Here is a 15,591-nt window from a genome sequence, read left to right as displayed (position 1 = left end):
CCCTTAAAACATCTGAAAATAAAAACAAAAAAGATCAAGAGGAAGCAAAAGGAAATACAACAATTGGTGCACTTCCCCTAAAAGTATGGATCTACCAGTTAATTACACAGTAGCAAATAAAAAGAACTGATGCTATGCCTCAGCCAACCCTAACATTTCAGAGCATCTTGCTTTATACACTATTCCTCAGAGCAAGAAAAACAAGAGCACAAAACAGAAGCAAGGAGGATGCCAAAATAAACGGAGCAATAACTAGTTTCCTCCTTTTTTTTTAAATTTACCATGGGAAGCACACAGCCCTTACTCCTAAAATGCCTCTTGAGCAGAAGTCCAACTTAGGCACAGTAGAAAAAAACATATTTATGCCTCATTTTTCCCTTGTAGCAATTGAAGAAAACTGCAAAACATTCTTAATAAACAGTATTTAAGATTTTATTATACATTTTTTCTATCTTTATAATTATATACTCCCTTGAGAAAATGCAAGAAATGTAAAAGAAAGAAAGAGCTTCTCAAGAGAGAGCCACCACTCAAAGACAACATCTTATATTTTGGCATATTTTTTCTCTACCTTTTTCTACGAAATTTGATTTTTTAAATACTAGTACATCGTCAAGTTACAGATAATATTTGATGTCCTGCTTCTTCCCCTTATACTTTCATCACATGAATTTCCAAGGTATCATCCTTGGTGGGTATAATACGCTGCATTGAGCTAACAAACTATATAACCAATATACTACAATATTCACTTATAACTGCCTCCAGGTTGTTGTTACAACTAATTCAACAAGAGCATCTTTATACATCATCTTTGGATTTTAGATTCTTTTTTAAAGCTCCAGCTTATTGTATAATCACAGTCCAAAGAAGTGGCTCTAATATACTTTCCCTCCAGGAACATATGAGGCAATCATTCATCATACCCTTTTCATCACTAAGTATTAGCCTATAAAAACAATGCCAATTAGATAGTAAGAAAATAAAATACTTCTACAAAAAAGATCTTTAGTCTCTTAGGATGACTACCTTTAAAATAAAGCATTTTAATGATTAATGCAGATATACTATTACTGAATCCCTCTTCTCTAGAGGAAAAATATGTAGGCTGTCCTTGCTTTTCATAGCTCCAATATACATGAATTTCAGATATCATGGTTTTGTGAAATGACATCGGTACCCCAATAACACAGTTCCAATTTCAGTTACCAAAGCATAATAACTGTAACTGCCCAAAGCACAAACTCTGCTACTAGCCTTTCATTCCATGCTCACTAGGTATATAACATTTGCCCATCATGGTCAATGATGGCATGTCACTTTTTGCAAAGTCTGTCAGTGACTGGTCACTGCCTATGTTCATTTAGTTTGTGCACAGACAACAAAGGCTGTAGGTGTGGTGTTGCCTTTCTGTCTCTGGGTAATAGCAGGTGAGTGACGTTTTATAAAACTAGATAATCCTAAGAGGGAATTGGGCAGCAAAGATGAAAATGCAGAAAACAAATGAAAAATGATGACACTAGAATTGAAATTCAAATCAAATGTAAATTGAGTCACAGCAAAAAAAAAAAAAATCACTGACTGGGCACATTGATACTGCTGTTTGGCAAAAACAAACAAACAAACAAACAAAACCCTCACATTGACACTTTCACATCTCTTGGAGGTATTTCATGACATTGAAAGTGCAAAGGATAAAATGTCAAAAGCTGATCCAAACTTAGAAGAGAGTCTGACAATTCAACAAGCTATAGAAAAGATGCTGATGATCGATCTTAAGGCCAGAAGGTATGCACAGCCCAAACTTCTCCTGATATGGATTTTACAAAGAAATAAAATTTGTAATTCTCAATGTTTCTGTTTTATGTTAGTGGGCTGAATAAATATCAGTTTATTTTTTCATTTCCCTATTAACTTAAAACAAAGAGTAAGAAAGGTTTTAGTAGGCTGACATTTTTTTTTAAAGATCACAGCACAACTGTAATGTTTTGCACTGATTATTAAGATGACTTTACATGATTTCAGCTTGCATGGCCGTTGTTATCGCCCTACACTACCACACAAACTGAGGACTGTCTGGATATATAATCACCATGTGAAATCTGTGAACCCTCACCAAAGTTTATCAACTTCTCCATCTTCTCCACTTACAACTACATGATTATTAATGGGTGAGGTGGTGCATATGATCTCAGATAAAGAAGAGTCAAGACAGAAGAACAGACCCCTACTCAGAACTAGCGCTCTGTGGGTCTCTCTGTGTTGGCTGGCTCCTGTTTCAACCAGCTGGAGAGAAAATTAGACAAAAAGCAAATGCCTTTTACTCTTTACTTAAAAACCAAAATGAAATAGTTAAGGCACTCTTGCAGTCTGAGGTTAGTTCAGCACTGAGATAAAATGATGCTACACATCAGCTCAGGGTCTGATTACTGAAACTGAAATTCCTGAGAAGTAAATAATGGGAGAGTGAGAAGTGATGTGAAAAAGACATGATATCCTGTTCCTTTACATTTTGCCTGGGGGCCAGTGCACTATAGCTACCCCTGCTCTCTCCCATTGAGTTTAGAACAATGATTCTGTAAATTACCTGGCTTGAATTTCCCGAGCATGTTTCACGAATATCGCAATCATTTACCGCTTCTCGGCACACGGTCCCCATAGGCTGAAACTAAAATGAACAAAAGTCAATGTGCAAAACCGTTGAAAAAAAAATCTCACACAGTACCATCTCAAAAGAAAAGCAAAATGAGTCTTCTGGGATAGGAATATCTCAAGCAATTTTAAGATGGTAATCTGTGAAAACCACATTACTGAATAAACTGTTCATTTAATAGCTTTCAGGAAAAGCTTCTGGTTTATGAAATAATCTACACAGTCATCACATGTAAGTCTTACAATATCTACTAAAATAGGATGGGTCTTGATGAGCCATCTCCCCAGAAGGACAAGCCAGTCCAATTTCTACTAATTCTTCCTCTCAAAAAAGGCTTTGGATTTGCACTTTACTCTTCATTCTTACTGGCACCTTCATCATTTTACTTTTTTTTTTTTTTTTGCCTTATCTGCCAAGATTCTGAACATTACATTCTAGGCTGAATTGCAAAAGTTAGATTTTTTTCTGGTAAAGTGATTTCTTCCCATACTGTCCTTTGTCTCATGTCTCATTTTTATATAGATCTATGCTGCGATCTTTTATTCTTGTCTAATGTTTCTATTGTTGGTACCTGTGTATGAGAAGGGTTTTTCTCTTTTCTTTTTTTTCCTGCCTATTTGCAATCACCTGAAATATTTCTTGTAGGTGTAGGAGTTACAAATAAAATTTTAAATTCACTGAATTTATAAATTGTGAGAGTACTCATTATAAAAAAACAAATAGAGATACACAAAGTCATCATCCTTCCCCTCTCTTCAATCTCATTCTTTTTCCCTCTCCAAAATGCTAATACTGGGGACACTAGATCCTCCTGTGTTTTTATGTCTGCTCATACAAACATACACATTACTCAGACCCTCTCTCCCCCACCAGCTTTCATCTTCTCTCCCTTGCTCATAACCCTCCAAGCACTTAGTTTCCTATTGTCCATAGACTATGAATAGTACACTGCCAATTCTAATCGGGATTTCAACAGATATTTTTTAGATCTGAACAAAATTTGTGTTCATTCATTCATCAAGTATTTCTTAGGCACTTAAAATATGCCAGGCAGTTTCTTGCACTGGGGACTCAGTGGAGAGCAAAATACAAGAATCCTGTTTGCAAGGAATTCACATTTTAGTGGGGTAAATAGGCCATGAAAATAAAGAAATAAGCAAGACAATTTAAATTCATATACTCTGGTTCTCTTCCTTCCAACTTCTTGGGATTGCGGTAAGCCACAATTTTAGAGTCTGAGGTGGAAATATGAGCTTATTTAAGATGGAGTTTATATGAGAGTGTGAATCCTCAAGAACTGCCAAGACACTTTTAAAAGAAAGCATAGTGAAGGACAACTTGCTCTCAGTGCTGGGATACAGCAGTAGATAAACTGACCCAAATCCCTGCCTTCTTGGAACTTATATACTAATGAGTGAACAAAAAAAATAAACAAGTCAATTAGCAATATTTCACAGTAGTGGTTAGCAAATTATGGCTCGAGGGCAAAAAGTGGCTGGTCATATGTTTTTATAAAGTTTTATTGGAACACATTTGTTTCTATATTGTTGATGACTGTTTTCAAAGGCAGAACTCAGTAACTGAGACAGAGACCTTATGGCCTACAAAGCCTAAACAATTTACTACCTGACCCTTTCCCCAAAATGTTTGCCAACTCTGACTTAGATATACTTTAGCATATATGCATATAGAATAAATAGAGATACACAGGATTTCTCAGCCTGTTTTTCTATTCCCCCTTCTCCATTCATTATCCTGCCTCTGGCTCCTTGATGAGTTTAGGATGGGGAAAGAGTTGGGAGTGCAAGATAGAGAAATTGGCAAAAAGCTCTTACTTGACTGCTATAGCTGCAGCTTACTTTGTGAGGTAGTTAATCACGACATTTTATTGTATATATTGTAATTCTATTATTTTGTATTTGTTACTTGATATTCATATCACAAAAAGTCTAAATCTATACATCAAAATAAAAATGATATCTTACAAACGGGCAGACTAAAAACATTGAGGATTAAAATAAATGATCGGGACCCTTTTTATGGCAGTTGGGGAAGATGACAGACTAAACAGATGACACAATCTAAATCTTAAAATGTCTGTTTCATATTTGATTTAATCTTCCTTTTTTAGAGCGCTTTCAGAGATCTCTGCCAGTGACTTGTCTTAAAAAGCTGCCAGAGACATAGTGGTAAAGTAGAAACAACAAAAATTGCTGCCAGCAGATCTTTGATGTAACTTCACATGTATTTCTTAATAACTGAATGAGCATATGCAGGTCATATCACTTCCCTGACACCAGGAATGCTCAACTGGAAAAATATGGATAATAATGCCTATCCCAAAAGTTTGGTTATGAGCATTATCTACAACAGTCGTCTCAACCAGCAGTGATTTTGCCCCCAAGGGGACATTTGGCAATGTTTGGAAATATTTCTGGTTGTCATGACTGGGAGGGGTGGTGCTTCTATCTAAGTGGGTAGAAGTAAGCGAGCGATGTAAATAACCTACAATATACAAGACACACCCTCAAAACAAAACAATTATCCAGCCAAAAATGTTGACAGTGCCAGGACTGAGAAACCCAGATACATGATGATATAAATTGAAAGTGTTTAACACAATCTCTGGCACACAGTAGATACTTAATATGATAGGTTCATATCCCACTCTCCCTCATTAGATGAAAATTAGTCAATCAGCAAATAGTCAATAAGAGAATGCTGTGCATATTTATTTATTCATTCAACAAATATTTACTAAGGAACTTGTACCAATTACTGGTTAAGTCCCAGGCAGTGCCTCCACAAAACATACATACTGAAATGGACATTAAACCTCAGAGCTAATACAGAATATTATACAATATTTTATATAAGAAGAGAAAAAAGAAATAGATTTCCTTGAAAAAAGGTAAGGATCAAATATCTTCTGGTTATGATGTTAAGCCTTAAATATTTGGGGACAGGTGTAGGATGCTATTGGGATGATGAAAACAATGTGCATAAAGATGAATTCTAAACTCTCTTGCATGGTGCATGGTAATACACATAAGATGTTATTGTCTAAAAGTATAGCTTCTGCTCCTTCAATAGCTAATGCAAGAAATAAACAAAGCACAGCAGCAGAAAAAAAGAATCTATTGAAATATCAACTTGGCTTTACAAAGAAAAGAAAAACATTTGAAGGTTAAGAACATCTGACTTTGGTTAATGGGCATGCTCCTCAGGCAGGCAGTAATGAGAAGAAAAACTGGGAAGTAAACAAGTTCCAGGACCCAGCTGTCTGACTTAACTTGGTACAAGACCCTGGGCAACTATTTAACCAGTACATGCCTTGGTGTTCTCAGCCGTTAAGTAGCAATAAAAATAGTAATGAGACTTCAAAAGATTCTGTGAGGATCCTGTAAAGCAGGTGGCACTTAGTCATTTAATACATGTTAGACACTATTATTATTATTATATTTGCCTAGCCTTGATGATTTAATCAAATACATCCTCTTTTCTGTCAATTAGTCATTGCTTAATGTTTATTTACCTTGCACTTTTTACAACAAAGACCATCACTGCATTGAGACTCTTGAGTCAAGGTGCATTTCTTACAACATTCTGCTCCTTCAAGGACACACTCCTAAGGAATATAAGCATTTGCAAAACATCATAAAATGGCATCATTTTCTGAAAGTACCAGGATAATTTTTAAATAAATGTATAACCCTCCAGTAAAAATCTTTCTTCCATATAGCCTATGAAATTTCCAGACATAACACCAGCTCTGTATGTCTCAGTGTGTGGACTTGAAATGACCCTGAATAACCTAAAAAAAAAAAAATCATCAAACACCCAGAGACTTACTGCCGGGGTCCCACAATCACACTCTTCTCCAGTTTCAATGAAGCCATTGCCACACTCAGGAGGATCGAGAAGCTGCGGGATGAAATCAGACAGAGAACTAAAATATGGATAAATCAAGATCAAAGACCTTATAAGAGACCATAAGTGGCCACCATCATACATCTGGTATACCTGTCAGTCATTTCCAAGTATATTTTTATTTTCCCAAACTTGAAAGCTAACTCTAGAACTTTAGAACAAAAGTGTCTACTTCTGTTTCTATTTCAGATTTAATTATATTTACATATATAATATACATATGGAGCCTGGTAAATGCCACCAAAATAAAAGATGATCTAGCAAGGAGTGAAGCCAAGCCAGACTGACTCCTGAAAATTCATTTCAAACAGGAAGCAAGAGACTTGGAGACAGAAAGTGTGGGTTCAAATCTTGAATCAGCTACCTATCTTGGACAAATGACTTGTCATCTCAGAGCACAAGTGCTTTAATATTTAAAGCAAGAATAATAATAATATTAGCTGCCCATTTACATCACAAATTGTGAGGATCAAGTTCAATCATCTGTGAAAACCCTTCACAAACTATATATCTTTGTGTAATAAAAAGTTATTTAATAGTTATGAAAACATCATGCAAATTAATAAATCCACTTATTTAATATAAAATATAGTTTCCCCTATTAGCATAGCTTTGCAGAGCACAGTAATAATAATTTGCCCCAGAGATGAAAGCAACTTTTGGCCTATACAAGAGTACATTTTAAGATTATTTTATTTTTAAACTCTCCATTAATTTCATTATTTTTTGAGCATAACTTATCTTATGGTGATAGGTAAAATTAATAAGTAGCTGCTATGTCCCAGTTATATAATATTCACTCAGAAGTTCATCAAAGTTTACATATTATAGAATGGAATGGAACACATACCTATCAACAGACAGATACCCACACCCACACTTTCTTAAATAACTAGAGGGAAAAAAAAAACAATAAAAAAAGCAGCAATGACAACAAAATCCCCTCCTGATTTCAAATATTCTCTCCTCTCCTACAAATAGTCAATATATCTCTAGATTCTATTTTCAGTTGAAAGGGATCATAATAAATGAAACAGCTTTGAAAGCCAAAACTAAAACTTATCCAGATGAAAAATACATTTATTCTTCTACACCGAACTCAGAATAATCAGTCATTTTGGTAAAGAGACTTGAATTGTTTTTCATTCATAGCAGCAGGATTGAGTTCAAATATCCCTTCTGAAGCTTTTGCAAAGAGTCTTTAAAATTGTCACTTTTATTTAAGATTTTACCCATTTATTCATGAGACACACACACGGGGGGGGGGGCGCGGGGGGGAGGGAGAGAGAGAGAGAGAGAGAGAGAGAGAGAGAGGCAGAGACACAGGCAGAGGGAGAAACAGGCTCCATGCAGGGAGCCGGACTTGGGACTTGATCCCAGGTCTCCAGGATCATGCCCTGGCCTGAAGGCAGCGCTAAACCGCTGAGCCACCCAGGCTGCCTGTCACTGCTTTTCAAAGCAATATGATACACTTCCTACATTTCACTGGAATAGACAGAGAATGAAACCTGGTAAATGATTATAAAGGCAATGCCACATATCGCTGTAGTACACACACAGAAACACGTAATATTTCACATAATTAACAAGGACAAAGCATTCTGCTTTAACCTGCAATCTTCCAAATACATGAGGAAGATCTGCTTTCAAGTCAGTAACCACAGACTGTTCTGCAAGTTGGAAATGCCTCTGACGAGGTCTAAATACACAAAGACTTGCTCCTTTTTTTGTTTTAAGCAGCCTTGGTTTTCATACTGAGAAGTAAAAGTAATTTTTTTAATCATGCTGCTCATTCTGAAAGGCAGTGGGTAGAGAGCAATGAAGAAAGAAATTCCCTTCTTTCCATCAGTTTGAGTTGTGATTACATATACAAAGAACCAAGAAAATGAAAAAGGAAAATAAAACCATCTTTGCAAGCTAATCACTTTTTTAGAAAACACACTGTCTCATTTACACCTGTTTTCTATTCCCCTCAGATAGCCTCAAATGCCAGGTGCCTGGGTGGCTCAGTTGGTTGAGCAACTGACTCTTGATTTTGGCTCAGGTCATGATCTCAGGGTCCTGGGATCTAGCCCTGCATGGGCCCTGCATCAGGGTCTATACTCAGATGGAGTCTGCTTGAGATTCTCTTTCCCTCTTCCCCTTCCCCTCACCCAGCTCACTGCATGTACATATATGCACTCTCTCTCTCTCTCTCTCAAATAAATAAATTAGAAAAAATAATAACCCAAAATGTCTAAGATTAAAGTTGACTTTAAAATACAGTTATTGGGCAGCCCCAGTGGCTTCGCGGTTTAGCCCAGGGTGTGATCTTGGAGACCCGGGATCGAGTCCCACGTTGGGCTCCCAGCATGGAGCCTGCTTCTCCCTCTGCCTGTCTCTCTCTCTATCTCTATCTCTAATAAATAAATTTTTTAAAAATCTAAAAAAATTAAAAATAAATAAATAAAATGCAGATATTTTAGGGATGCTTTGGTGGCTTGAGGTTGAACATCTGCCTTTGTCTCAGGGCATGATCCCGGGGTCCTGGAATCAAATCCCACATCAGGCTCCCTGCAGGGAGCCTGCTTCTCCTTCTACCTATGTCTCTCTCTCTCTCTCTCTCTCTCTCTCTCTCTCTGCCTCTCATTAATAAAATCTTAAAAAAATAAAATAAAAATGCAGATATTTCAAGTATCTAATATAGGGACATAGAAGCCAAGTTGGAAAGTTTTCTTTTGTAAGAGCCAATGACTAAGTAATACCTTAGAAAGATTAATTACTAATAATTCTGATCACACTTAGTACCTTAGAAGGTTTGTTGAAAAGGCAGGCACCACCTCCACTATTCAGAAAGTCATGATACTCTTCAATATTACACTGGGTGAACTTTTTAGGAAGATAATACCTGTAAGACAGAATAAAAGCAATAACTGGGTACAATTTTAGTCTCCCTCGTCTGTATGCTAGTCTTGAACATTGTTAAAATTGTAACATCATCCTTAAAAATGAAAAATAAATTTCACATATGTACATTTGTGTTAAATCCATAAAACTTTCATTCTACCAGTATATTTCTAAATTCTTCATTTAGTGATTGATAGTGACTATGGACTGTTCATTATTAGGATATACATTCAAAAGAAACACACGCATACCTCTATTTTCAATCAAAGAACATTTGGAACAATTTATTTCATAATGAGTCTTTCTTAAATATAAAAACTGGGCTGGATCCCAAATTGCAGAACATTTTAAAAAATAAATGATTTTATAATCTATGAATGTGTCAGTCATGAAAGTCAAAGAAAAACTAAGGAACTGTTTCAGACTAAAGTAAGATAAGAGGCATAAAGACTAAATGCGACACTTGATACACTTGATTCTGAATCATCTTGTTAAGGAGGCATTTCTGGAATACAAGCCTATCTTAAATGAGGGCTAAGAATTAGATGATTTTATTGGTTGCACTTTGGTTCTGTAGGAGGATGGACTTGTTTGCAATGCACACTGAGGTATTTGGGGGTGATGGGGTATCAAATTAGCAAATTAGGATTCAGAGGACAAAAAGGTTCTTTGTTACTATTCTTGCAACTTTTCTTAAGATTATGTCAAAATCCAAAAACGGGTAATAAGGGATCAGAAGAAAAAGAAATGTAGCTAGAGAACAATTTGGCAATATGTATTAAGAATCTTCAAACAGAAATATTCTTAAATCTAGTAATTCTACTTTAAGAATTTTTTCTAGAGGAAATAACTAGCTATGGGTACAAAGACATAAGAAGAAAGAAACTTGGTAGCATGATTTGTAATAGCAAATGCCATAAAAATCACATAAATGTTTAGAAGAAAACTGTTAACTAAACTGTGATATATTAATAAAACAGAATACCATGGAATTCTTAATAATTATGGCACTGAAAAATAAAGACTCAGAAATGCTGACTATATAATGTTAACTATAAAATATACAAATGACATATACAAGATCCAAATTTTATAAAACAATGATAAAATGGAAAAAAGAAAAAGTACTGATTAGCAGTATTTTACCATTAACCATGGCTATTACTGAATAACAAGAAGTAATAAAAATTTAACCTTCTCTATTTTTCAACAATTGTTTTACATTGAGCTTTTATTAAAGTGAGGACACAATTAATAACAGATAGTTTTTATAAAGTCTCTCCCACCAGCCTGTAAGTACTATGTCCTATTACATCCCTACTTTTTTCTAGCACAGACATTAATGCTTTGTGAATCAATGAATGGAACTTACAGTGATTATTCACCTTAAACTAATTTTTCAAGTGTTTTGTGCCAAATAAAGGTACTCTGGGTTTACACTATCTGAATTATTTTACCTCCTTTATTTCATCTTCCTAACAGATCATGAAATTTATTCTTTATTTAAAAAATTTGTTATGCATATTACTTCTAATTTTCCCTTCAAATGGCACCCTAGCCAATGTTTTATTGCCTTCTCCTCCAATCCATCCTACATATCTCTAAGTTACAGAATTTAAATGAGGTTTCTTCAAGTTCCCTCTTTATTCTACTGGTCAAAACTCAAGATGATTCCCCTCGTGGCAAAGGAAAAGTGAATAACTCTTTATGTTGGATTCCCAAGTCTAGTTCAACTCCTGCCCTGCAAAGGAGCCCTCTGGGGTCTCAGCCTGGCCCAGGCTCCTGCCCACTGTCCAGCTGGGCATTCAGTCTGCTCTCAACAGTGATAGGAAACCCACGACCTCACAGGAAAGCTCTTCTATATATAAACACTTGGAATTTGTAGACTGTTCTTATCTTCACCATGCCACATCATACTTCCTATAACTGTCCCACACAGTTCTTTGAAGTGACCTGTACCAAATAAGATTAATTCCTCTACCATGCCATGGCTCTTCAAATACCTGAAAGCAGAAATCTCCCTAGGCTCTTCCACAAAATCTTTTTGGCAGGAAAATGTATCTATTATATTCAATGCTTTCTCAAAATTCTAGTTTTTATACCTTTAAATAGGACTGGTATTAATTCCAACCTGCTTTCCAACATGTAGCAGTAAACAGAAAGTTCATAAAGTAGAAACAAGAGGGCAAGTACCCACAGGAAATACGTATCCATAATTAATAGTCTGGTGATGTTTGACACAGCTCAAATTATATATAGCATCATGTAAGACAATGTTTTATTTTAAAGTTTTTCTCTTGCACACATCTACTTGATATCAGAAGAGTTCCAACAGAAAGAGCTATGTTCATTTCTGAGTGTTGCCATTTGATTTAGCTACACATTATGCTTAATCTAGGCAGACAGTCTACAAAATTTTGTTTTTAGTAATTAAACAGAATAATCAAACATAACGTACCAAATAGCTTTTAAAAGACAAGGACTTCTAGCTTGTAATTTAGTATGTGTTGGAAAACTGAAACTATGGATAAGGACTTTTAACATTTCCTTCTATTACTAAACAGAAAGTCCAAAGATATTTTGTAAAATATTTTAATACATGCTTGCATATACAGTCCCTCTATCATTTATCTTCCTTCTCATACATTTCTTGGAAGTTCAAAATTACAATATCAATAAATATTTATTGAAAATCAAGTGTGTCAAGATATTACAATGTAAGGTCAAACAGAAACACCTATTAGCTAAAATGTAATTCTCAAAAATTCACAACGAACTAGTGAGGCAAAGCATAAGGACATACAAAATTAAATTACAATGCAGGAGTTAAAATTATAATAAATCTCAAATGGCTAGAAATGCAGTTAGAGCAAAATGAGAATTCCAAATCAAGAGAATATATCAAAGGACTCAAAAGAGGCTGCAAACTAATGTACATTTATGATGAGCAAATTTTTAAGAAGCTTAAAATCCATGTAGGATTATGTTAGAAAATCAAAAAGGCTGGAAACCCCTATATAACTATGGTAATAAGCAAATGACCATGAATAGCAGTGGAAAATGAGATTATAAATAGGATGAAGAAAGATAATGCACTTCCTCCAGGTGCTGGCAGAAGAACGTTAAACCTTATTCATCAGACAAGAGAAAGTCACAAAAGTTTTGAGCAGAAAAATGATATGATTCACATGCATGAAGAAGAGAAGGGAGAAATCTGTGCTGAATACATTCCATGAACTAGAGCTATATATTTACTAGCATGGATAAATCTTACAAGCATAAAGATCAAATAAAGCAAATCATGGAAGAGTACATATAGTACAACTCCTTTCATATAAACTAAAAACATGCAATCAATGCTATGTATTACTTCAAAGCATACATATAAGTAATAAAAGTATTAAAAAGGGTTTGTGAATAATATGAACCAAATTCAAGACAGCAGTAACTTGGGCTGGGGAGTAGTATGAGAGAACACAAGGGGGATTTAACTATGTTGGTGGTATTTTTTTTTAAGCTGGGTGATGATATACAAGGGTTCACTCTTCTACTCTTTATACCTTTTCAATGATGATGGAAATAGAGTTCAGGAGGGGGAGAGGGAGGCTGAGTACCTAGAATGTTATTAGGATAATAAGAGCTCAAGATGATAGAAGTTTAAAGATATAGTGATTGAGCTTAGCATGAAAGGAATGGTTGTACAGTTTCTTAAGAAGAAATAAATACAAGATTGGCACCTCATAGTGTATGAAGGGCATAAAAAATGAAAACCCTTCTCAGGAGAGCAGAATGTATACTTCTATTTCCTATTCCTTGTTCGGTGCCCTACTACTGATAGCTTGAGATCAGTCATTGTGTTTGAGCCACAAAAATCTGAGAAAGCTAAAAATCCAGGCTCTTTTCTTGTTTTTGATTTTGAGAATCAGCTCACCAGCACAATACTTTTTACAACCCATTTAATTGGAATTGAAGAGTCAAAAGAAAAGAAAATTAGTAGGTAATTCATGAAGAACAAAGCTATTCCTTGCTTCTTACACTTCTAGCCTAGATTAAAGGCTAACAAAGTCTTTGGTCTTCTATTTTAACTGACGTCAATTGTTTTTATAAATAAGAGACTATTTTATGAAAATATTTTATAATACAGAGCCACTGAGAAAATCTACACCCAATTTTCTTTTTAATGTCTGTAGTGAGGTTCCACGTACGAAGTTGTTGGTGTCATACTCCTAAGGAGACAACAGCACAGCAGGGAAAGGAAAACTGAGTTATTTTCAAAAGATGTGGCTCACCCAGTGTCTCCCATTATGCATCCAGACCACGTGTCCTCACATTTACACTCACCTAAGAGAAAATGAAAACACATGCCTTTTTACAGAGTGAAAACAGGTGCAGTATAGTAGTCTATTTTTAAAAGTATATCTTCACCTTATTCCTTAAGTACATTTTAAAAAGCAATACCCACTTTCTAATTTTCCTTATATTCAAAGTTTTATATGCAATGCATAATAACAAAAATCCACTTTGACCTTATCAAGATTATATAATTTTTACTAAAGTAAAATCTTGATATTTTAACAAGTGGCCTTATTTTAAAACATTCATTAAATGCTTTAAAATGGCTTAACAATATAATACCAATGAAATAGCATCACTATAGGGTTCTGGTTTCACAGTCCTTTATGGGAATTCTTACAATTTCTTGTCCAGTCCAGATTTAAAACCTCTGCACTGAAGCTGCTGGTTAGAAGACAGCACAGTAAACTGGTTAGGCAGAAAGGTTTACGATACCTGGCCCCCAAATCTGGACTTGCCACTTAATATGTGAGTAATTTTGGAGACATTACCCTTTCACATCCAGGCACCTTATTCTGTAAGATGGGCTAGCAATAGGTCTTGCAGGATTACCTTGAGGATTAAATGAGTATCTAGATGTAGATAATACTGGCATTCAGTTATCTGTCGTATAATGGGCACTTCATAAAATGGTCATAGTTATTATTAATATAAACAATCATATTTATATTTGTTATTAATAAAATAAGAGACGCCTGGGTGGCTCAGTGGTTAAGCATCTTCCTTGGGCTCAGGTCATGATCCTGGGGTCCTTGGATCAAATCCCACATAAGGCTCCCCATAGGGAGTCTGCTTCTCCCTCTGCCTACGTCTCTGCCTCTGTGTGTATGTGTGTCTCTCATGAATAAATAACTAAAATCTTTATTAAAAATTTTTAAAAATTTATAAAATAATGAAATAAATATGGTTCTAATCAAATTACTCCAAATATATGATGCTTGATTCCCCTGAGGGGGAGCCTGATGCAGGACTTGATCCCCGGACCCAGGATCACACGCTGAGCCAAAGGCAGACACTCAACCACTAAGCCACCCAGGAGTCTCAAGAGATGTTTTAAATAAACCATAATAAAACAGTATGCCTTAAACCGACATGCCTAGGATTCTCTACTAGGCCACTTAAAATTACCTGAGTTTATTTTGTCCTTTTTTAGGTCAAATTCAACAATGAATTTATCATCGCACAGTTTTAAATGTTTATTACACATGGAAAGATTTTCACCTCCAGGGCAAATATCACCTTTTATCACTTTTTTAAAAAATATCGTATGTCCCAGCTGTTTATCTTATGTTATCACCCAAACTCTTTTGATCAAGTAACTGAATTTAAAATCTCATTCTCCAAAATATTTATAGGTGGTCTATTTTAAATACAACTAAACCACAAGGCTGAACTTACCACTTGCTAACTTTCTTTTGTCTGAGATAATACCAATATTATGGGCTAATGACTGGGCAAGTGTAACTGCCATTAAATCAGTTTTCCCAAACTGAAAGACAAAAATGAAAACAAAAGACATGTAAACAAAAATTATTTTTTAAAGATGGGCCAGAGAAAAATGTCACAATATAATTGGAAATAAGTAATTTCTAAGCATCTTATTTAGCAGAGGTTAAACATACAGTAGCTAAAGCTGAACTACGGAACATTTGGGAAAACACTGTAAAAAATAAATCCATGTTTGATTCAATCTTATATGGAAGACTAGAAGCCAGAGAATCACCACCTTTTGGGTGTAGAAATTTAAGCCTAATTCTGAGTCCAAATTT

General features: G+C 35.2%; 1 protein-coding gene across 25 annotated transcripts in view; it reads right to left on the bottom strand.

Annotated features, from left to right (window-relative positions):
• The window catches only part of ADAM22 (ADAM metallopeptidase domain 22), a 225,040-nt gene that overhangs the window by 45,698 nt on the left and 163,751 nt on the right, over positions 1-15,591 (bottom strand). For all 25 annotated transcript variants that reach the window (XR_012002656.1, XR_012002653.1, XR_012002654.1 and 22 more), the window contains exons 13-18: positions 15,221-15,311; positions 13,759-13,810; positions 9,371-9,470; positions 6,506-6,577; positions 6,189-6,281; positions 2,588-2,668 (exon numbers count right to left, since the gene is read on the bottom strand). Coding sequence is in view for 22 of the 25 variants with exons in the window: in XM_072764193.1 (XP_072620294.1) it covers positions 2,588-2,668; positions 6,189-6,281; positions 6,506-6,577; positions 9,371-9,470; positions 13,759-13,810; positions 15,221-15,311 (489 nt within the window). In the remaining 3 variants the exon portion in view is untranslated. The remainder of the gene's footprint in view (positions 1-2,587; positions 2,669-6,188; positions 6,282-6,505; positions 6,578-9,370; positions 9,471-13,758; positions 13,811-15,220; positions 15,312-15,591) is intronic.

This window comes from Vulpes vulpes, chromosome 7, assembly GCF_048418805.1.
Source record: "Vulpes vulpes isolate BD-2025 chromosome 7, VulVul3, whole genome shotgun sequence".
NCBI classification, from domain to species: Eukaryota; Metazoa; Chordata; class Mammalia; order Carnivora; family Canidae; genus Vulpes; species Vulpes vulpes.
Note: the sequence above shows the minus strand (reverse complement) of the source record. Positions and strands in the feature narration are given on the sequence as shown.